This window comes from Apis florea, unplaced genomic scaffold, assembly GCF_048593485.1.
Source record: "Apis florea isolate Af1SG1 unplaced genomic scaffold, ASM4859348v1 contig_3496_pilon, whole genome shotgun sequence".
Classification (NCBI taxonomy): domain Eukaryota; kingdom Metazoa; phylum Arthropoda; class Insecta; order Hymenoptera; family Apidae; genus Apis; species Apis florea.
Window position 1 is genome coordinate 7,145,982 of NW_028256773.1, and position 22,339 is coordinate 7,168,320.

General features: G+C 41.7%; 1 protein-coding gene across 1 annotated transcript in view; it reads left to right on the top strand.

Moving 5' to 3' along the window:
• The first annotated feature begins 272 nt into the window (after positions 1-272).
• The window catches only part of LOC100870332 (paired box protein Pax-6), a 73,003-nt gene continuing 50,936 nt past the window's right edge, over positions 273-22,339 (top strand). The window contains exons 1-3 of the mRNA XM_086913388.1: positions 273-307; positions 18,950-19,153; positions 19,321-19,501. Of these exons, the coding sequence (XP_086769514.1) occupies positions 273-307; positions 18,950-19,153; positions 19,321-19,501 (420 nt within the window). The remainder of the gene's footprint in view (positions 308-18,949; positions 19,154-19,320; positions 19,502-22,339) is intronic.

The following is a 22,339-nucleotide window of genomic DNA, read 5'->3' on the forward strand; positions in this document are numbered from 1 at the left end:
TTTTTGCACGAGCGTGATCCTTCCTCGAAAGGACGAGTATCGTTATATCGTTCCTATTTGGAAATAATAATTTTTGGAAATGGTCGGCTTGGTGAAGGGATAGATTTGATAAAAATTTATCTTAGAACTTAGGTATTTACATGCTCACCGTTGAACGCCGATGAATTTTTGATAAATTGGTTCTATCGATTGGTAATAATTCAAAGGAAAAAATAGGTGCGTTTCGTGGGGAAATAGAGGAGCGAGACAGACACTTGCGCGACTACGCAGATATGGATGGATTTACACAGGTGTCGGTGATTACGAGGTATATTTTTGAAAATATAGCACCGATCTCAAGAGTCGTTGCGCTGTTTAGCGGGAAAAGATCTTCGCTCTGCTATTAATTCCGCCAATCGTAAAAATATTATTCGTCGGCTAACCGATAGGACGAGTTTCTCCATTCGATCTTTTCGTCAGTGTTAACAGTTGTGAAAATATATATATATATATTTTTCTTATAACGGTTGAAAGTTGAAATTGATGGATGATGAAAATTTGATCCGTTCCAGTGACCGGAAGTGCCCAAAGGCCCGAAGATTCTGCCTTCGCAGCAGCTGGGCGCTGCGGTCGCTCCATGGCCGGGCGCCACCGGCCTCCTAGCCTCTGTCACCGCTGACGACATGGCACACAAAGGTAAATTTCTTCCTTTTTTCTTCTTCTCGCGTAATTTAAGAAAAAGTAGACAAAAAAAGGTATGTGTAACTATCTGCGCAAATATTAATGGAAAACGTACGATAGAAATTTAAAAATAAATATCCAAAGCACTAAAAGCACCCCCCACCGCTATACGAATTATAGAAAATTATTTTCTGGAATTTTTCTCGCGCATAATTTCAATGATTCACGTATACTATTTATTTTCTATGCTTTATCAAGTATTCCTTCGTTTCAAGGAAACGAATATCCGTTTAAGCTCCATCTTTTCATCGTATAAATTTCATCGTAAAAATTTAATTCTAAATAATTGTTATTACACGATATATAAAAAACTCAAACTCCATTTTTTAAACGTAGTTTCGAGGGAAGATTACGATTATACATAAAAATCAAAAGTTAGGATCAGGACGATATCCTAAAATTTATTCCTAGAAGATTTTTTTTAATCGCGCATTCGTAAAAATTTAATTCCACGTAAACAATAATTGTCACGCACGATACATATATAAAAAATAACGAAACCTCATTTTTCAAATCAAATCGAACGACGTACGAAAGTTTTCTTTTCTTAACCGGCCACTTTCGAGACTTTAGAGCTTCTTTTCAAATTTGCCGCCACGCGTGGAAACAACTTTACGGGATTTATCGAGAGCGAGCAAATTAATATCGCTGCACTGGATAGGCTGGATGGGATGAGGAGAGGGGTGGAGGCGAGGAAATAGCCGTGAAGCCGAATCGAAACGTCCGAGGGATGGAGGGGGTTGGTTCGGTTGATGGCTAAGGCGTTTAACCCCATTAGTCCTGAATGGAAGTTCACCCGGGCTCCTCTCTCTTTCACCTCGCCTTTCCCTCCCGCCCCTCCCTCAGCTCTCTTAACACGGAAAAGGGGTCCAAAGAGGATGAACAGACGACGTCTCAAGGCTTTCCAAACCCGACACCGGCTCCTGCCCTGTGAAACTGGCTCCTCGCTGCTCACTTCACGTATTGATTTCCATTCTCTTCTACGCCTTCCAACCAGACCCCTTTTCCGGCCGCTGCCGTGCCGAAAATTCTCGCGGAACGGAAGAGATGCAACGGCAGATTTGGGCCAAGTTTGCCCGATTTCGGCGGAACAAGTTTTCTCAACAAAATTCAACACGAATTTCATTGCTCTTTACCATCGAAGAACAAACGAATCGAGAAATTTATCTTTTTCGGGGCGAAATGATGATTCCTCCTTTCGGATACAGATTTATAAATAAAAAGTTTACCACCACGAATTTAATCGAAAAATTATTGTCTCGTTTCTTTTTATCAAAATAAATCGTTGTCCAACATTCGTTGAACAACATTTCCCAAACGAAAGAATTTGTCGCCCGATTTTTCGAAAAATCTGGAAACAAGGATCGATCCACTGTTTCTTACCTTCCCAGCCAGCCGAGATTCCCTCTGGATTTTACGATCCGGAGAAATTAGGTCGTTCCGGAATTTAGGTTTTCGCGGCGGGGGACGCGTTAAACGGTCGACAGGGATTAAATCACGGAAGGATCCACCGAGGGGGAATCTGCACGGTGCTCCACGAGTCGTCTGGCCGAGCGGGGTGTGTTAAGTTAGCTCGTCGAATCGATTGAGAACCCTCGCTTTTGATCGATCGCGAATCCTCCTTTTTTTCGAAGTTTTAAATATCGGATACCTTTCTCGCTTTCTTTCTCGCGTCGCCTCCACGACTCTCCACCGATCTCCACCGTATAAGTTTGAATAATAGTTGAAAAATAAATTAGAATAGAAATAAATTAAATTTATGATGAAATGATTCGAAGGGTAGAAGAGGCCTCGTTGAAAGATATTTGCTTAAAGAAGCGGGATCAAATTCCTCGAACCAAAGAATTAAAGTCGGTGGAAGACTAACTGGAAACGTCAACAAGAACCGTTTTCACTTTCAACCAATCTCGCGATCGAATATTAACAATTCGAGAAACCGAAACGGAAACCGAAGCGAACCAGGATGAAATATATTCCTCGAAGCGGTATCTGAGATCGATTCATCTTACACTCACGCCCTCCTCCCTCTCCCTTGAACCTTGAAAAGGGAACGAGAGAAAGTTGGAGGGAGAAAGCGGAAGTGGAGAGTGTCGCGCGTACGACTCCCGGAAGCGCGATACACGCGTTCGAGACGCGTCACCTCCTCGACGACGAATCATCTTCGCCCCCGAGCTCGCTTTGGCGATAGCGGCAGTTAAAGGGGAGGAATAAGAATGAAAAGGGAGAATCCTCGTCCTTCCTTCTCCCCTTCCTCCTTACATGGTAACCGGGAGATGAGGAGGGAGGGGGAGAGGTGAAAAAAGGAGGGTGGCTCGAGGGTGGCATCGATCGTTTCTGAATTCCTCTCCTCTCCTCTCGCCTCCTCTTTCTTCCACCGTGCTCGAGAGAATATTATATTCGAGATGGTGAACAATCGAAGATCGAAGAATTTTTTCAAGCGAAACCTTTAATATATCGAATAATCCCAAATTTTTGATAGAAAGTGAACGAAGGATTTTTCGATGTTACAGCCGATAATTGATCGATTCTTTCGATCCTCCTCCCATCACGTTGGAAACAGCGTTGGGTGAAAAAATGCGTTTCTAATTCGCAGTGTGATCATCACGAGGACGAAGTTGGATTCTCGGGGAAATATAAGGAAACGAGCGTTTTCAACAGCCGAGAAAAGAGATTCTCTCTCTCTCTCTCTCTCTGTCTCTTTGCAGAAGCGTCAGGGTACAAAAGGAACGACGAGCTGCTGCTTCTTCTTCGCCCCGACTAAGAAACGAGAGCAGCAACTGTTCCCTGTGCAAACACGTCGTTCCACCGACGACTCTTCCAACTGTTAAACGAAGTAAAAAAGGGAAAAAAGGAAAAAGAAGAGAGAGAGAGAGAGAGAGAAAGAGAAAAAAGGAGAGAACGAAAACAGAGACAAAGAAGAAGAAGAAGAAGAAGAAGAAGAAGTGGAGGAGCAAAAGGAGGGTATCCTCCTCGCAGAGAATCTCTCTCTCTCTCTCTCTCTTCTCTCTCTATCGAAGAGGCGAGAGAGCTTTGAGCCGTGGAATTCCACTGCGACACCCCTTTCCCCTTCGAGCTCAGAAGAAGAAAATAAAAAAGGGTGTCGGTATTTTTATGTGGAGGGGAGAGAGGAGGCGGTTACGAATTAATTGAATGACGCGGAGGGGGAGGGGAGGAAGATTGCTCTCCGCGTCTCTGAGAAAATATGGCTGGGTGGGGGATCAAAGGAGAAGCCTTTCCATCTGTTTTACTTACGTGACTGTCGGGCCATTTTAAACAGCCGCCCATTCCTCAGATTCCAGTTTTCTTCCCCCTTCTTCTTCTTCTTCTTCTTCTTGCGAGTAACTTCTTCCTTCGAGGGAGGAACAACTAACTCGGCGAGTGGAAGCCCCGATTCGTTCAATTTTTTACACGCGATCGTTCAAATAATCGGATAATCGAGGAGGATAACCATTGCGTGGAATATCATCGTCGCCATCTCTCTCAAAAAAAAAAGAGAGAGAGAAACTTTAAAAATATCCATCGACTCGTCCGACCGACCCACTCTTTCCGAAAAAAGACACTCTCGAAAGACAATCCTCCTCCCCCCTCACCCAAATAACGAAACTGTCCCCTTCGAATCCAACGAATCCATATATATATATACACACACACACACACACACACACACGCACACACACATATACACGGTAAACCGACGAAGATAGTCGGACGCGGAGGCGAACAGTCTTGCATCAAGTGTATTCGACTGTAAAATTCCCTCTTCAAACAGAAACGGGTGGCTGGCACATTTTGGGCGGCGGCGGCGGCGGGTCCGAAGGCTGGAAAAGATGAGAAGGCCTTTGGGGGGAGGGGGTGACCCGAGAGAGAGAGAGAGAGAGAGAGAGGAATTCCTAAGCCACCCCGCAATACGCTGGGGGAAGGGAGGGGAGGGAGTAGACCGCGGAGGAGAAAATTCAGCGTTGTAACAACCGGCACACGTACGAAATAGATTAGATGGCTGGTAAAAGTTGGTGGTGGTTGCTCGCTCCTTTCCTCTTTCGGGCAAAACTGGACGCCGAGAAGAGCAGGGAGGGGAATGGTGGAAGCCGCGAGGAGGCACGACTCGTTATTCGATACATTTGTTGAAATGTAACGGGCGAACGATTATGAGGGAACCGGTTCCCGAGAGAGGAATCGTGCGCGAATTTTTTTCCACCGAGATTCGATGCGAGATCGGTGGGATTGGAATCGACAGTGTGAAATTTTGACAAACGTGACGAGGAATGCGTCGGAGTTGAAATTGTTGGAAAGGATCCTTTTTTTTTTTCGAATTGGCGATTGGAAGAGTAATTAGTTAAAAATTTCGAATAAAGTTTTACGTTACAGTCGATTCATTATGTTTCGATCTATGAATATCGAAGCAACTTTATTCGTAACTATTACATTTTCCCCATCGCTGGAAGAATCTTTTCTTTTTCCATTCTTGGGAGATGTTTGGAATTTTTAGGAATTTCGATAGCTACACTTTTTTCGATGTGCAAGAAGAATTGTGAAAAGTTAACTAGTTAAAGATTTCGAGTAAAATTACTTATTAAAATGCTTACGATAAATTATCGTAATAATGAAATGAAAGTATGTCACTGGATGAACGAGAGATGGAAGAACGTGGAGATCAAATACGTGTCGATGCTGACGAGAAACGTAGTATACTCGAGTTTTTAACGATAAAAAATACTTCTCCTCCCCTTGGTTCACATTCTTTTGTTGAGAAAGTAGAGTCCACGATCAGATGAACGGGACGAGGATGTCGATTGCTTTTCTCGCTCTCGTCATTTTCTTCTGACGGTTGTGTAAGGATTTGCGATATACCTCTCTTAACATCTCCCGATGTAAATTCTGTTTCAAATTTAAGAAACAACGCAGAGTCGAATTTTTCGGTTATCTCTTGACCGCCATTTTAAAAATTTTGAATATACATTTCGTTCACAGAGACGCGTTAATTTTTATTCAATCGATAAACTTATTAAAATTACAAAAAGAATAGTGGCAACGAAAAAAATTAATTAACTAATCGTTCAATTGTAAATACTGTTCACTGTTTGAAAGAAGCTAACAGGGAACTATCTTCATTCTTTCAGACGCTTTGTCGACATCCGTAACAGTGAAAGAGCTAATAAAAATTATTCTCATTTTACGAAGTTAGAAGAATCCAAGAATCCGCGAAAGTTGAAACATTATAATTATTTCCATGGCGCTGGAGAAATAAAAAAATTATTGTATCGATACGTTAAAATTCTATGCGTGAAAACGCTGAGAAATGCATCGATAAAACAGACTATCATATAATTCCACCATCGAAAATTCTAAATCTCGCGAATGCGAAAATTTTCACATCGAAGAAATTGTAATCTTTCACGTCGATTTATCGGTATCGGCTCGACCGATAATTTACAGAAGGATTGGCGCGAATGCGACACGATAAATCCGGTGAAAGGACAGCGTTAAAAGGAACACCCAATCGCGTCTTCCTCCTATCACCTCTCTCCTCCCTCCTCCACCTCCCTCCTCGTCCGTTAAATCAGTGAAACGATCGCGACGGCCGTGAAGAATCCATGAAATTCCCATCGCAATAGGTTCGCGTGCCGACAATGGCGAGGGGTCGCCCTCCCTTTCTTTCGCCCCGTTAATGAGCTTCCGCGCTAATGCACCTCCCCCCCCTCCTCTTCTCACTCTCGTTTCCCCCCAAAATGAAACAAGCGTCTCGCCTTTACCTCGAAATTTTTTAATTTATCGCCGAGATGAATATTCTTTTTTCGAATGTGTTTCGCGAAAATTCGTGGTGATATTGCGACGAAGAATTATAATTATACATATCGATACATTTTTCTCTTCCCATTTTCTTCCTCTTTAACATTCCTCTTAAATTAAAATACGATCTAATTATCTTTCGAATTCCCGATACATTCATTTAACAACACAAATGAACGAATGAAACGTTTTATTCGAGAGGGAATAAAGTGGACAGGATTTCCGAGGATTTGTACGCACGCGACAAAAGGAACGATGGATCTAATAGAGAGAGAGAGAGAGAAGGAGGGAACAGCACGCTGAATAAATATTTTGACAAACCGCTTCAAAGGGGGCAATGGTTTTTTGGTAGCCATGGGTACGTCGACAACTGCCGGCCTAATTTTCCCCCAAACATTTCCGGAGATTACATCGGATTCTCATTGTACACCGGCCCCTGAGATTTCGCCCTTGCACGAGACCGAGATCCGTGTACTTTTTTCGATCGAGGAAACCGAGAGTGTCCTTCACCTTGTCCCCTCTATTTTCTTTTCTCTTTTCTTTTCTTTCCTTTATTTCGCAGGTTTAATGATCCTCCCCGATATTCGAGTAAAGAATATATATATACGGTTGTTGTACACGGTGTTTCGATTCGATATCGAACAGAAATCCGATTAAAGGAGGAAACGTGAGAACGAATTCGAGGCATTCTCTTTGTTCTTCCAATTTCGATGTGATATTTTTCTTTCTCTCGGGGAACCTTGAACTTTGCGAAAAATCATCTCTCGTTCGATTAATATCAATTGTCAATTAAACTGGAATTTTCATCGCTTCTCGAGTCGAATCTTTCTGGCAGACGGAGAAGCCGGCAAACATTTTCCATCAATTAACCGTTTTTTTCTTTTCGTATTTTTCGACTCAAAAAACTCTCTAACCCGACGCATCATCGATCCACTTCGTTTAGAAAACTCTTTACCCTCCAGGCAGTTATAACCTATGCACGATACACGCGCGTAGCTTGCCAATTTTTCATCCACCTAACAAGATCCGACATTCTAAAAGTCCTTGGTTCTCAACTTTAGCCAGCCTCGCCTTCCTTCTATTCAAATCTATTCGAATGATTGAATTGCTTTCATTCTTTTTCCCGTTAAAGGAGGAGGAGGAGAAGCACAACGATTGATTGATGATGATTCTGAATATTCCGCACAATTGTTCCGTCAATTTTTTCCTTCTTCGGAAAGAATATCGTAGGAGAGCTGTGCGTATCGAAAGATCGCAACTGCTTTGTTTCGTTTGATTTATCTTTGCCTCCGATCGACAAGATTATTCGAATATATTCGGGAAAATTGAATTGAGGACAAGTTGAGAAATACTGTTGTTCTAAAACCGTACCAATGTGTTCGAGAGAACAATTGCCACTTACGATACGTAAACTTATATATCGTCGACGATCAGATTCTACTAACGACAGATCGTTAAATAACCTTCATGGAAAAAACACTTGGCGTCGTGGAACCGATCCCTTTGAACGATAGATTTTAAAAACTCGTTCGTTCCGCTCGCCTTTCAAAAAAATACCACGTCCCCTTGGCTTTTAAAAAGTTTCAAGACGAAAATTCAAACTAATAACTCCATTTATTAATCCATTTCTAGCATATCATCCTCGATCGAAAAGGAAATTAGAATGATTGCATGTTTCGAAAATATGCCGAACGTAATAATTCGCGTTGCGTGAAACTTTCGTTTCGAATGGAATGGAAAAAAAAAAAAAAGAAAGGAAATTTCCGAAGTCGTTCGCCTCGATCGTCCCGCCTCCATCGAGGAAAAAGGAGAGAGGAAATGCGTCGTCGTTAACGAGTGTGAGTTAACAGGACGATAATGACGTCGTCATTTTTTTCTCGACTCGATTTTCCGAAAGCTTCGTTTTACGCGTCTCCTCCCGCTTCTCCCCCTTTCTTTCCGTTTCGCGAGCCACGGTGAAAATATTTTTTTCCTCCCTCTTTTCTCCTTCCTCGAAGAAAGAGCCCCCTCGTCGAGTGGTCCTTCACTTCACGGTTGTGAAACGTTGTACGAGGCCGTTGTACGCGCACAATAATATAACGATTCCACCCGCACACCTGCTCGCTCGAACACCAGCCCCCTCTCGAGTCGACTAATCTCGTCCCTGACCTACATACATACGCGTCTTCCTTACGAACTGTCGCCAGACCATTCTCCCTGCCCGGCGCTTTCGCTGTCTCGAGATGTTGGTCGGGATCGAGGGAGAAAGGGTGGATGGGTGGGTGAGTTGTTTGCAGGATCGGTGGAAGCTTTACGAGAAAGAGATTTGTTCTAGAAATGTGAAGAAATGAAATCGTCGTCGCTCTGCATCCGTGTAGCGGTATTACATAAATTGTGAAGTTTAGAGGAGGGAGGATTTTTCATATATCTATTGGAAGATTGCCAATATGAAGTATATAAGAGTCCTTAGAATGCAATTATGTTATACATATATTTGCCAAGGATTAAAATTTACGGCGTTTTTTTATTAAATTGATCGTTAATCATCGTATAGGAATAGAAACATTTCTCCATTACTATTCACACAAACATTATTACATAACATAATCTGAAGTTTTTTTTAGTAATTCAATTTCTAATTTTCACGCAAACCTCATCACAATAATTTCTCCGTTACTATTTACACAAATATCATTGGAATAATTTGAAATAATAATTCAATTTCTATAGAATCATTATTATATATATCATCGTTATTTACATTATCATTTCCAAGCAAACTTTTCACGCAAGCCTCGTCACAATAATTTCTTCATTACTATTTACACAAACATTATTTGAAATAATTTGAAATTTTTTTAGTAATTCAATTTCTATAGAATCATTACTATATCATCGTCGTTTACATTATCATTTTCAAACAAACTTTTTACGCAAACCCTATCACAATAATTTCTCCATTGTTATTTACATAAACATTATTTGAAATAATTTGAAATTTTTTTAATAATTCAATTTCTAATCTTTACGCAAACCTCATCACAATAATTTTTCCATTACCTATTTACACAAACATCATTAGAATAATTTGAAATTTTTTTAATAATTCAATTTCTACAGAATCATTACTATATCATCGTCATTTACATTATTTTTTAATAATTCAATTTCTAATCTTTACGCAAACCTCATCACAATAATTTTTCCATTACCTACTTACACAAACATCATTAGAATAATTTGAAATTTTTTTAATAATTCAATTTCTATAGAATCATTACTTATCATCGTCATTTACATTATCATTTTCAAACAAACTTTTTACGCAAACCTCATCACAATAATTTCTCCATTACCTACTTACACAAACATCATTAGAATAATTTGAAATTTTTTTAATAATTCAATTTCTATAGAATCATTACTTATCATCGTCATTTACATTATCATTTTCAAACAAACTTTTTACGCAAACCCTATCACAATAATTTCTCCATTGTTATTTACACAAACATTATTTGAAATAATTTGAAATTTTAATCATTACTACATCATCGTTACATCGTCATTTACATAGCACGCTACTAACTCGTTTCCGAACAAACTCTTGCAACTTTACCCGAACCGCTACATAAATCCTCCACTACAACGCGAAAAATACCAATAATATCCCCGCTACTATCGTTTCCAAACAAATCCCTCGAAAATCATTCAATTTCCCCCCCCCCCAAAATTCCTCCCTTCCCAAAAATCAAGACCTTCCAAATTTTCTCCCCCTCCACCTTCCCCCGATAAACGCTCCCGTTTCCCGTGCCAGGAAAAACGTGGATCGACACCCCATTTCCCACACCCGATCATTCCGATACGCGGGCTAATTATGTCAAAAGCTCCCCTCCCCTCCCGGGTGGACACGAGTCCCATGGGAACAACGCGGCGACCACAATGCCCAAGACCCAGTCTTCGACGTCATTGTGCACCTTGTGCTCCCCGATTGTGCTCCCCCCCTGTCTAACGCGGCTCCGCTCAAGGGCCCCCCCCCCCTTCTCCCTCTTCTCCCCCTTTATTTCGACCGACCCTCGTCGTCCCCCCCTCTCTGTTTCTCCGCGAGATTTTTCGCAATGTTCGACGAAAAAAAAAAAAGGGAGGGGTCGGGGTCGAACATCTAGGATTTTCTAGGATTTTCCCTATGTTGTCGCGCGCGATGCATCGCGACATCGCACGCGGATTACCACTCGGGAACATATGTCGTTTTCCTTCGTTGTGCTCCGTCATTTTATTGATTTGGATTTTTTTTTTTTCCTTTAAGGGTGGTTTTTCTTCTCGTTACGTAATGAGGGATTGTAGATCGAGGTTGGAAATTAATTGATCTCGCGAAATTGAGAAGAAAGATGTTCGACTATTGATTATTTATAATTCTATTAACAGTCTCGGGAGGGAGGAAGGAAACGGCTGTTTTCAAAGCGACGATATCTAAAGTTCGATGCATCGATGCATATAGTTAGGCATCCGGAGTATTCTGAAAATTTTCTTACCTCTCGTAATACGTGCGAGCCAATTATTCGTAACCACAGTTTAATTTATAAACGTAATTTCGTATTCGAATTGTCACGAGTATTGGACGGTTATCCTGACTTCGTAAAATAATTTTCACGATTTTGAATATTCGAATTAATCGTACAATGTCTCGTAAATTAACTCCATGCCTTTCTTCCAGGCTCGATCGTATATAAAATCGTATATAAAACTTTTATATTTTATTATTTTACGTATCTTTACGTAATAAAGAGAGAAAATTTGTCTGTCGAATATTAAACTCTATATCGTTGTTTTGCGCGATTTCTTAATGATAAAGCAATTACCAAGATGCATCCTCACTTCCGCATCGCAATTTTCTCCTTTCTCTCTATCGTCAATTTTTTAACAAATAGAGATTATCTCTCGTCTTCGCTCGAGCTAATTCCATCCCATCGTTGCGAAACTCAAAAACTTTGAAAATAACAATCGGCTCGACAATACTCGGACCAACACCGAAGGTGTACGCAGTTCGGTCTAATTTCAGATAAAAAAAAGTCTAGCCACTCTATCGTACACGCTTTGTAAGATTACCTGACTTAGAATCTTTTAAATATTTGAAAAAATTCGAACGTAAATAAATATCGTCGCCTCATCGATCGACCAAGCGGTGTCCAAGCGTTAAAAGAGAGTTATCAAGATCCATAAAATCTTTCTAAAAAAAATCGGAGACTTTAAATCTCAAAAAAAAAAAAAAAAAAAGAAGAAACAAACAAACAAAAGAAACGAAGTCAGCAAAAAGTTGGAATCGTCCTCGAAACGTTATCGGCGAAACGGTCAGATAACGAGGGCGAGGGAGGGGAAGGAAGGCCGTGGACGGGCCTTTTCCACAAGGTGCACCCGGAGAAGCGGCTCTGACAGATCCGTTGGCGTGGAATAACGCGTTTACGAGCTCTTTGTCCGCTCCGCTTTGGCCCGCCTCGTGCTACCGTTCCCGTACCCCTCCCTTGATCTAGATCTGTTCCACAAGAGAGAGAGAGAGAGAGAGAGAGAGGGAGCTCGGAGGCACAGGTTGGCTCCCCAGGTAATTGGATAATTCGGGCCCGGAACAGCGGCGGGGAAACGCGATTAACCGAAAACTCGCGCGCTTCGCCCGTTTCCTGTTTCGCATCCGCGCCAAGATTGTTGTGCCGCGCGCCGCGCCTTCTTTCCGCCCAAGAGATTGAGGGGAAAAGGACTGGAAATATGGTATCGAAACTTCTGGCTTCTGTTCCGGAAAAAAGGATTTAACGTATTGACTTTGAAAGTTAATTTTTGTCTAAAAGAGAATCGAAGTAAATTTAAAAATTTTCGTATCGATCAAAAAAGGGGGGAAAGTAAAGTAAAAGCGGGAAATTTAAAAAAGAATAGAATAAAAAAGAAAGAAAATAAAGCGAAAACAGAGAATTGAAATAAACTTTTTTCAATTTTCGTTTGGAACGAATGTATTGGCATTAAGAATCTGTTAACAACTCGTATCGATCGACTGAATAATACCATCGACGAAAAGAAAGAAAGAAAGAAAGAAATAAACATGCCTATACAAAGTAGAAATCTCGAGTGTCATCGAGTAAAACCACCTTACAAAAACACGTCTCACTCTTGACCACGAAGCAAGAGCGACAACCACCTCTCGAGGCCCAACACTCGTGTTCACGGTTGACGCCTTTCGAAGAATCATCATCATCCCCTCGCGTACAGAAGGTGCGTACATCTGGCCGACGCACGATCCTTCCCCTCCTCTCCCCAGCTACAAATAGGCGATCGAATCGGATGAATCGAGTTGTCAATGCACGGCCATTAATAACGCTAATAACTGTCGCTAGTTCGAATTTTTCGTGAAAAGCGTCCTCGTCCTCGAAGAGGGCCACTCCCCTCTCCCTCTTTTTTCTCGATCGAGAGAGAGAGAGAGAGAGAAGGGAAGAAAAGAAGAAAGAGCGCCTTTTGGAACGTGGGTCAAAGCACGCGGCAGATTGGCTACAAACAAGCGACACAACAAATACTCGAGTTCCTCATTGTGCCTATTCGCGAGGATGGTTTCGGGGATGGTAAGAGAGAGGGACACCGGATTCCGTGAAGAACTCCTCATTTTCAAAAACATGTCCGCAACAATGAGGCTATTATTACGATCGCAGCTCCCTCCCTCTCTCTCTCTCTCTCTCAGTTTTGTCAAAGCTTTTCCCTAAACATTCCTCGTTCGAAGGAATAATCGTTTCTTACCTGCCGGTCACTCTCGCTCGCTTTAGAGCTGACCCTCGTCAATTCACGTTTTCAACCGTGTTGAGGTGTCTCAATATAGTGGGTAAGATGTACACGGAATCGCGAAAAGAGAGAGAGAGAGAGAGAGGGAGAGATACTACTTTTATGGCTGGGAGAGGGACGATTCTCGCCGACAGAAAGAAGTTTTGCCGACGATACACCGTTATTTTTGTATTGTACGTCTCGTGTCGTGGGTTGATAGATTGGCGTTGCCCTCGTCCGAAGGGGAATATTATAGATCGGCCTGTTAAGGAAACTCGTGTTATTTCGATACGACCGTGGTGGCAGATCAACGAGCGCAAGATTGATTTATTTTCCTCGATCGGATTTTCTTCTACTTTCTTTTCTTTTTCTTTCTACTATTTATCAATTTTCCATAAATATTCTATTCGCTTTTTCTCAAAATTTTGTTCGATGAATGATATCTCATCTCGAGTAATGTGTCGTCCCTCGGCTTCGTTAATGCGAAGTTTGCATTTAAAATCGGCGAAATCGAAAAAGCAAACTATGAATCGGTCGCTTCCTCTTTCATCCTCTCGAGCGATTATCCTCGCCGAGTGCAGAAACGTTCGGCACCGCGAAGGTACTCGAGACCAAGTGGGCATCCCTTGATTCTCTCTCTCTCTCTTTCGCTCCCTCTTAGAAGTTGAGCGGCTTGAAATGGTTCCAGGGGTGTCTTGTTCATTCATTCCCCGGAAACACTTGTGCGCGGACCCGATTGAGACGCCAACCAGAGATGAACCGACGCTTAATCGCCCGCTAACCGTTTGTCACAGAATGCATTGTAAGGACTTTACGAGTCACTTCCATGCTTGTTGCGAATTTTCCCTCTTTGGGTAGAGGGAGTCTGGTCGGATGGAACGAAATAACGCAATATCGAATACGCCTTCTTCGATCGTTCGAAATACCACCTCTTTGAGTCAATGGACGACGATGATGTAATTTCGATTTTTCATATATAAGAAACGACTAAAGATTTTGTCGTTAAAATCCATCCGAGAAATAGAGAAAGAAACCGTTGAAATCGGTTTTTGTTTCACGCCGATATCTCGATCCGTTGCCGAGATATAAAGAGTCAAAGTTATTCCATAGCGTTTAACTGGAAACGCGTAATAATAATAATACGTTTTTCCAGGAATCGTGTCCGGTCAGTTGTTTGTTTGGGATTCCAAGGTCAGTGAGACGAGACGCGAACGAGTTCGAGTAAGCGAACGGAGATAGAACGGAAACGATCAAAAAATTACGCTTTTCTTTACGCGACGATATCTCGGGAACCGGAAGTCGTATCGAGATAAACGAAGAAGCGTCTTAAAGGGAAAGATTTCGCGCTTCCAACGATCGTTCGCTCGTCGACAAGGAATCGCTACGTTCGAAGTTACAGCGATCCAAAGAGTTTCCCTAATTTTAATAAGATTCGACGTTGAAAATTGCTAGTTTTAAGACGAACGATTAGAAATTCACTTTTCTTTACGCGACGATATCTCGGGAACCGGAAGTCGTATCGGGATAAATGAAAGAGCATTTCGAAGCGCGAAGCGTCGCGCTTCTAACGGGCTTTCGTTCATCGACAAAGAATCGTTATCTTCGGAGTTGCAGCGGTTCAAAGTTTTTTTAAATTTTTAATTCAAGGCGGAAAGGAAGAAAGAAGAAGGAAAAGTCTAGCGGCAAATGTGTAATAAGCTTATCGGCGAGAATCGGGACAATCAATTAAAACGATGTATCCGCTTAACGCTCGAGCCGAAAATTCAAAGGGTCGGCTAAATTCCAATACCTCGCGCCATCGTCCCGTGTAATTGATTACATTACACCGTGAAACGGGAGGACCACCTGGAACTTGGATAAAGAGTAAAAAAGGGAAGGAGGAAGCGGCAAAAGGAAGGACGTTGGAATAAGAAGTCGCTCGGATGATGAATGTGCCGTCTGAGCCGTCGCGTCACCGAGGCTCTGTTTCTCGTTTGTAAACGAGCTTCCCCTCTTTTTCTCCCGTCTGCATAGATACACCAGCCATTTCTCGAGGTGCCCTATCATCGAGGAAGAAGAACGTTCTATCCACACTTTGTTTATACGAGCCTCGCCATTTATCTTTGAACAAAAAAAAAAAAGAAAAACGAAATGGAAAGGAGAGGAGGGAAAAAAAAAAAAAAAAAAAAAAATTAAATTCCAAGGAAGGATTCTCTCCAGGTTTTTCGTTCCGGAATACCTCGGTAACGGTATAATGGGCTGATTCGTTATCGGGAATATCATGAAAAACAAAAGGAAGAACGGTGATCAATTATCGATTAAACGAGATTCTACGTAGAACGTAATTTATCATGGTGTCGTGTCGAGGGAAAGTCTTGGCCAACGATGAATCTTTCGTCGGCGTTCAACAGCCGCCAGGGGGAGGAAGTTTTCGGGATGGCGTTAATCGTTCCTCCCTATGCAACTCTTGCCAGAAACTGGAAGGGAAGGATTTACGCTTGTCGAACTTTTCCCTCTCCAATTGATGCTCGAAAATTTGTTGCTCGATTTCGAATAAATAACGAACAATAATAATAATAATAATAATAATTGCGATATTGTGAGAAGAAAGATAAATAAATTTATCGAACGAAATTGTTTGCGTATCGAGCAAACGGGCCGAGTGTATCTAGATTGTAGTCGATTATACCGAGTTATTAACACATCAGTATTCATAAATCAACGGGGAAAGGGCTACGCGAGGTAACAAAGGGATACAAACAAAAAACGCAACGGGGGCAAATGTCGCTAAACCTCTCTCTCTCTCTCTCTCTCTCTCTCTTTTCTACCCCTCTGGAATGGTGGAAGACCATGGTCGGCGAAACGTCGAGTTTCGAATGCCGGTCCTTAACGAGCGATAATAACTCGAGCAAATAGGCCGTGTTTCTAGAGCGCTTCTGTTTCCGTTCTCGATTGTAAATCTCTGTTCAACCGACAGAGAGAGAGAGAGAGAGAGACACGCAGAAAGGATCGTAAGGAGGAGGGGAAAGAAAAAAAAATAGCATCCGTCATCGTTTCTTTCTTCAACCGAATGAAAAAGGAATGAAAGGGAATACAGAGGGGGGGATTATTAGGTGGATCGTGCGATTTAGCTTTGGCGCTCGCTCCTCTGTTTATCTACAAGAGTGGGTGAAGGGTGGAAGGTAAAGGCGAGAGCGTAATCCAGCGGCGTATTAGCCGAGCGCGCGACCAAGGGGTGCCCTCGAGTGGCCATTCTTCCAGCTGAGCCCGTGTTTTGATATTGTAACGTTTGTATTAAATATATATATATATATAGTAGGAAGGGTGGTGGCTCTGAAAAAAGCCCTCCCGTTTATTAGGACTTCATTAGGAGCCCATCCCCTCCCTGCTTCGAATCCGTCAGGTGGTATCCCCCTTTTATCGCTTTCTACTTTCTTTTCATAGAGTGGTTTTCGAAAAATCGAGTCTCTTGATTTTATTTTCTTTGCTATTAAAACTTGGATAATTTTTCTTTACCCAAAATAATCTACAAAATTTCACTTTACACGCTTTATTACTTTTCCCTTCTTCTTTCTCGACGATTAATTTAAGGGGGAAAGCCGATAAAAGAAAAAAAGAAACACGCGAAAATCCATTTCCCAGGAGTCGTCCCTTCGTTCGTAATAAAATACGGCGAAACGCGGAGCGTTTAACCAATTTACGCGTTCTCGATCGGTGAGACACGGGGACGGGAAGAGGTCCTTTTCGGATGAAAAGGAACACTCGTGTCGGCATACGTATATATATATATATAGGCGTCTAGGAGTCGGTGGTCGGCGAATCGCGCGCGGCAGGCCCATTTTCGAAAGTCAATCGACCGTGAGACCCTCTCCCCCTCCCTCCCTCCCTTTCGTCAATCGCAATACGCTCATAAATCTCCCTTATAACTCGGCCGGGTAACCGGCTACGACGACGACGACGCGTCGAATTAGACTCCGTCCGGAAAATTCTTTTCCAACCGCGCCTCGAAAAGGATACTTCACCATTTCTTCCATCCTCCTTTTTTTACTTAGTGTATAATAACTGTGTGCAAATAAGATTTTATTATTGTGAATCGGGCACGGGATTAGCCAATCGTTTCTCCTAAAGTCGTCGAAGGTTTCTCCAGGTGCAGCTGAACGAAACGAAATCTTTGATACGACTTTTCGCACGTTCTCTTCTCAGTGGCTTTCGACAGCTTCGTGAAAAATAAGTCGGTGAAATCTCAGTTGCACAGGAAACTCTCGGAAACTCTCACGCGAAAAACTGTTCTCAAAAACGAAGGAACGGTCGGTTTGTGCAAACGTTACGATACAAATTGCTCGAATTAAATTTATCGAAATTTTCTCGTCCGAAACAATAATAATAATTCGCTTTTCGAGAGGGGAAAAAAATCCAAACGAAACGAAATATTAATTTCAAAGTTAGATTTCGCTTCTTCGCTCTTCCTCGATCGATTTGTCTGTGTGCATTGGTTGCTCGTCGTAGAGGCCGGGGTAAAAAAAATTAAGGGCGTGGCAGGGTGGCCCGTGTTGTTCACGGCGTGGCGGTATAAAAGATTTCGCGAGGGAAGGTTGGGTGAAGGTTTCGTGCGTGTCATCGACACAATGAGTCGAAGATTATCTACGACGGGATTCGCTAACGTGTTAACGCCTGCAGCCAACCCCCTACCTCGTTCACCCTCTTCCAGAGTTTCCAGAGAAGAAAGGAGACGTACCCCTCCTCTTTTCTTCTTCTTCTTCCTCTTCTTCTTTTTTTTCTATCGGCGGAGTTTCGGTGAAAAGAAAAGAAAAGAAAAGAAAGAGTAGCGAATCGAACGACGTTGTTGAGAAAAATTCCAGAAAAGTGTATAATTTTCTAATGTAATAGTAGTTGTACGACGAGATATTGTTGCGTTATATACAATACATAATATGTATATACGTTATATACATAAGATAGAAATCTCGAACGTTAAAAAATCTAGTGTCTTTAATCGGTCAATTTGACTTTTCGAATGACTTTTCAAATGTATATTACTGGCCTAAAATTTAGAGTCACTAATAATCGGAAGAAAATTCCATACAAAGATATAAATAATTAAAAAATCTAGTATCTTTAATCGACCAAATTCAGAATCGCTGATATTCGATATCTTCAAAATCTTTCGAAAAACAATCGAGAGAAAATTCGATACAAAAATATAAAATAATCGTAACGAATTTCTCGAACGTTAAAAAATCTAGCATCTTTACTCGACCAATTTGACTTTTCGAATGATTTTTCAAACGTGTATGGCCGATCTAAAATTTAGAATCATTAATAATCAAAAAAAAATTCCATAGAAAAATATAAAATAATCGTAACGAATTTCTCGAACGTTAAAAAATCTTTAAACCAAATTCAAAATCGTTAGTATTAAATGTCTTCAAAATCTTTCGAAAAACAATCGAGAGAAAATTCGATACAAAAATATAAAATAATCGTAACGAATTTCTCGAACGTTAAAAAATCTAGTGTCTTCAATCGGCCAATTTGACTTTTCGAATATCTATCGCTGGCCTAAAATTTACAATATTATTCACTAGAATACTAGATATCTTGAAAATCTTTCGAAATAAATCTAATCGATAAACGATGGAGAAAGAAAATTCGATACGATACGAAATTCTGGTTGATTTCTCGCGATTCCAAGGAGAAGGATATTATACGTTTGTCTGATTTCACGCACAGGTCACAGTGGCGTGAATCAGCTCGGGGGTGTGTTCGTCGGCGGTAGACCGCTTCCAGACTCGACCAGGCAAAAGATCGTCGAGTTGGCGCATTCTGGCGCGAGGCCCTGCGACATCTCCAGGATACTGCAGGTTAGCAATGGCTGCGTCTCCAAGATCCTTGGAAGGTTGGTTGAAATATTGCTCGTTCCTTTTCTCTTTTTCTTTTTTTCTTTTTTTTTCCCCTCTCCTCTCGACGAGTTGTTTCGTTTCCCATTTACACACACATGAAAATAACTTCCATTCCATTCCAGCGTTGTGTACCGTATTGTACCGCAAATTATTATTATTGCAGGTACTACGAGACCGGGTCGATCAGGCCCAGAGCCATCGGCGGCAGCAAGCCCCGCGTGGCCACCGCCGAAGTCGTGAGCAAGATTTCCCTCTACAAGAGCGAGTGCCCTTCCATCTTCGCGTGGGAGATCAGAGACCGCTTGCTCCAAGAAGGTGTCTGCACCAACGACAACATCCCCAGCGTGAGTACTTTTCCTCAACTCCCAACGTTACATACGAAAATTTCTAAAAAAAAAAATCGATCGACTCGAAAGTTCACCTTTCAACCAATTATCCAATCGAAATATTTCTCAGTTCGAATCGATTTCCATTCGAAAGAAAATTTGGAGAAAAACATCGAGCGCCACATTCGAAAAAAAAAAAATCGATCGACTCGAAAGCTCACCTTTCAACCAATTATCCAATCGAAATATTTCTCAGTTCGAATCGATTTCCATTCGAAAGAAAATTTGGAGAAAAACATCGAGCGCCACATTCGAAAAAAAAAAATCGATCGACTCGAAAGCTCACCTTTCGCCAACCAATTGTCCAATGCGATCGAAATATTTCTCAGTTCGAATCGATTTCCATTCCAAATTTGGGGAAAAACATGGAGCGTTAAATCGAGTCTTTTAGAAAATTTCGAGCGCCACCTTTGAAAAAAAAAAAATAAATAAATAAAAGAAAATACAGATAAATTTGGTTGGAGAGTTGAAAGAAAAATTCCACGACTGGTTATGCGAAAGGATGGGGTGGATTACGCCCGCGTTAACGGAACATTAAACGAAACAGGCGCAAAAAGGCGTGGGGTTCGGGGTTCAATGACGCTTTCCACGGGTAACAAGGGCGACGGTTTATAAAGCGTGTCGCAAAACACGCGTAATGGAGGCCGAGTTTGGCAGGGTTGGTGGCGCAAGCGTATCGCCGCGCGAGACACCCGCGGGACCATTTGCATAGATCCACGGGGAGGGAGGGAGGTGTGGATGGAAATCAGTTTTCTGCCGAGGCGGGCGTGTTTATGCGAGCCGTGCGTTATAAACGACGGAAACGAGGCGAAATTCCATCGTTGTCGCCCCATTTGAAACTACGATCGCGAGAGAAATGAACGAGTTCGATGGCTCGTCACGAGAAGTTTCGAGAAACTTGCTTACCTTTTTTTTTTTTTTTTTTTTTCCTCTTTGTCATCCAAGTAAATTTTCTATTATTAATAATATCTTTTGCGTTTACGCGATTTCGTGTCTCGTGAATTTTTAAATAATCGAATCGCGGAAATGCCAAAATTAAAAAGTAGAAAGAAATCCTGTATTTAGATGATTTTGCGAATTTTTAAGTAATCGACACGATTCATTCATCGTAATTTATAATAAACTCTCGAACGAGGTTGGAAAAAAATAATTTAGAAATTTTATTTTAACTCGCGGAAAGAATAAACGAGAAAGAATTTCGCGATCTCATAATTTACAGCTGCAGTGCAAAATTAAAATCTTCTAAATTTTATACGCCACGCTTCAATAAACTGACTAAAAATAAATAGCCACGGCGCAATTTCCTGTGTTTGTATGTAAATATTTTGCGAATCTTTAAATCTCGATCGAGTTAACCAATTTTCACCGATTCCAATTAAAAGAATAAACGAGCGAGACGATTTCGCAAGATTGAAAAGAAAAAAATAGCCGCAATTGTTGTTAGAAAAACTGTTGTTAGATTTCTCTCGAGCACGGAGAAGAGATAAATTCGCGGGACAAAGGGAAGATGAATTAAGAAAGACGCGGCGATGGGATCGGATCAAAAGGAAATTTTTCCCAAAGGCCCCTTCCTTCTCTCCTTCTTTCCTCCGCGGCGATACCTTTGCAAGACGCACTCCACCCACTAATACGCAAAAGCGAGGGGGTCGCTTCTCATGGTGGCCCCTCGTTGCCATGGATATTTGCATGCGTCCAATAAACGGTGGCTAAGGGGCTCTCGACTCTTGCTCCTCGGAAGGAGGGGAGGGTAAAAAAGAGGGTCGCTAAATTCTCTTTTCCTCTCGCCGCCTTTCTTCGCGACTCCATTCTTTCTCTCCTCTCTCGCCTCTTTCTCTCCTTTCCCTCGATAATGGCTTCGAGGTGTGTCGGCCAAGATGCTTGGATAGAGGAGGGAAAAGGGGGATAACAGGTGTGCTTTTTTTTTCTTCGTCGTGTTGAATAATCTTGACGTGACGAATAATCTTATCGTTTGAAATCAAATTGTACGGGAATTGGACGAGATTGGAAAAATTTCGGGTGATATCGTGCAAATGAATAGGTGTAACGACGATCTCGAGTGGATGAAAAAGTATTATCGTTTCCCTTTTTTTGAAACAACATTCGTGTTGACAATGAACGAGTCGACGTATTTTTACATAATACGGATGAGATAATAATTCTTGTCTCTTACGTGTAACAATGTCGCGTAAAATTTCGAGCAATATCGTAGAAATAACGATTTCCAGGACATTATTCATATTTTTACAAAATCACTTACGTTTACATTTCGAGGATGATCCTCTTCGAAAACTTTTTCAACAAATTCGTCGAACCACGCAATCTTCGCAAACCCTCTAACGAATAATTATTATTCAATAAAAACTTTTCCTTTCCATACAATGTCCAACAACTGTCTCTGAACCGTCGTCCAAATTGATCCGCGCGTGAAACGCAATAAAACGCGACGCATTCTTGCCGAAGAAAGCGTTTGCTCGAAATTGAAACGGCCGGTTTTGTCAACGTCGCGAAAACCTGCCTCTCTTTCGATCGCGGAATTCGGCGCTTTAACAAATTGCGGAAGGGTCGAGCAGAGAGAGAGAGAGAGAGAGAGGGGCAGAGCCTGCAGGGATCTCTTTGGAGGATCAAAGTACAAAGTATAATCCCAGGCCGCGTTTGAGCATCCTGTAAGCGCTTCTGAACTTGTTGTGGCCAAGATTAACGTTTCTTTAATGGCCCGTGTAATATTCCATTATGTACAGTTCGCTCGAGAATTATTGCGTCTCCGCAAGGGAAGGGGTTGGAGGAGGAGGGTGGAGC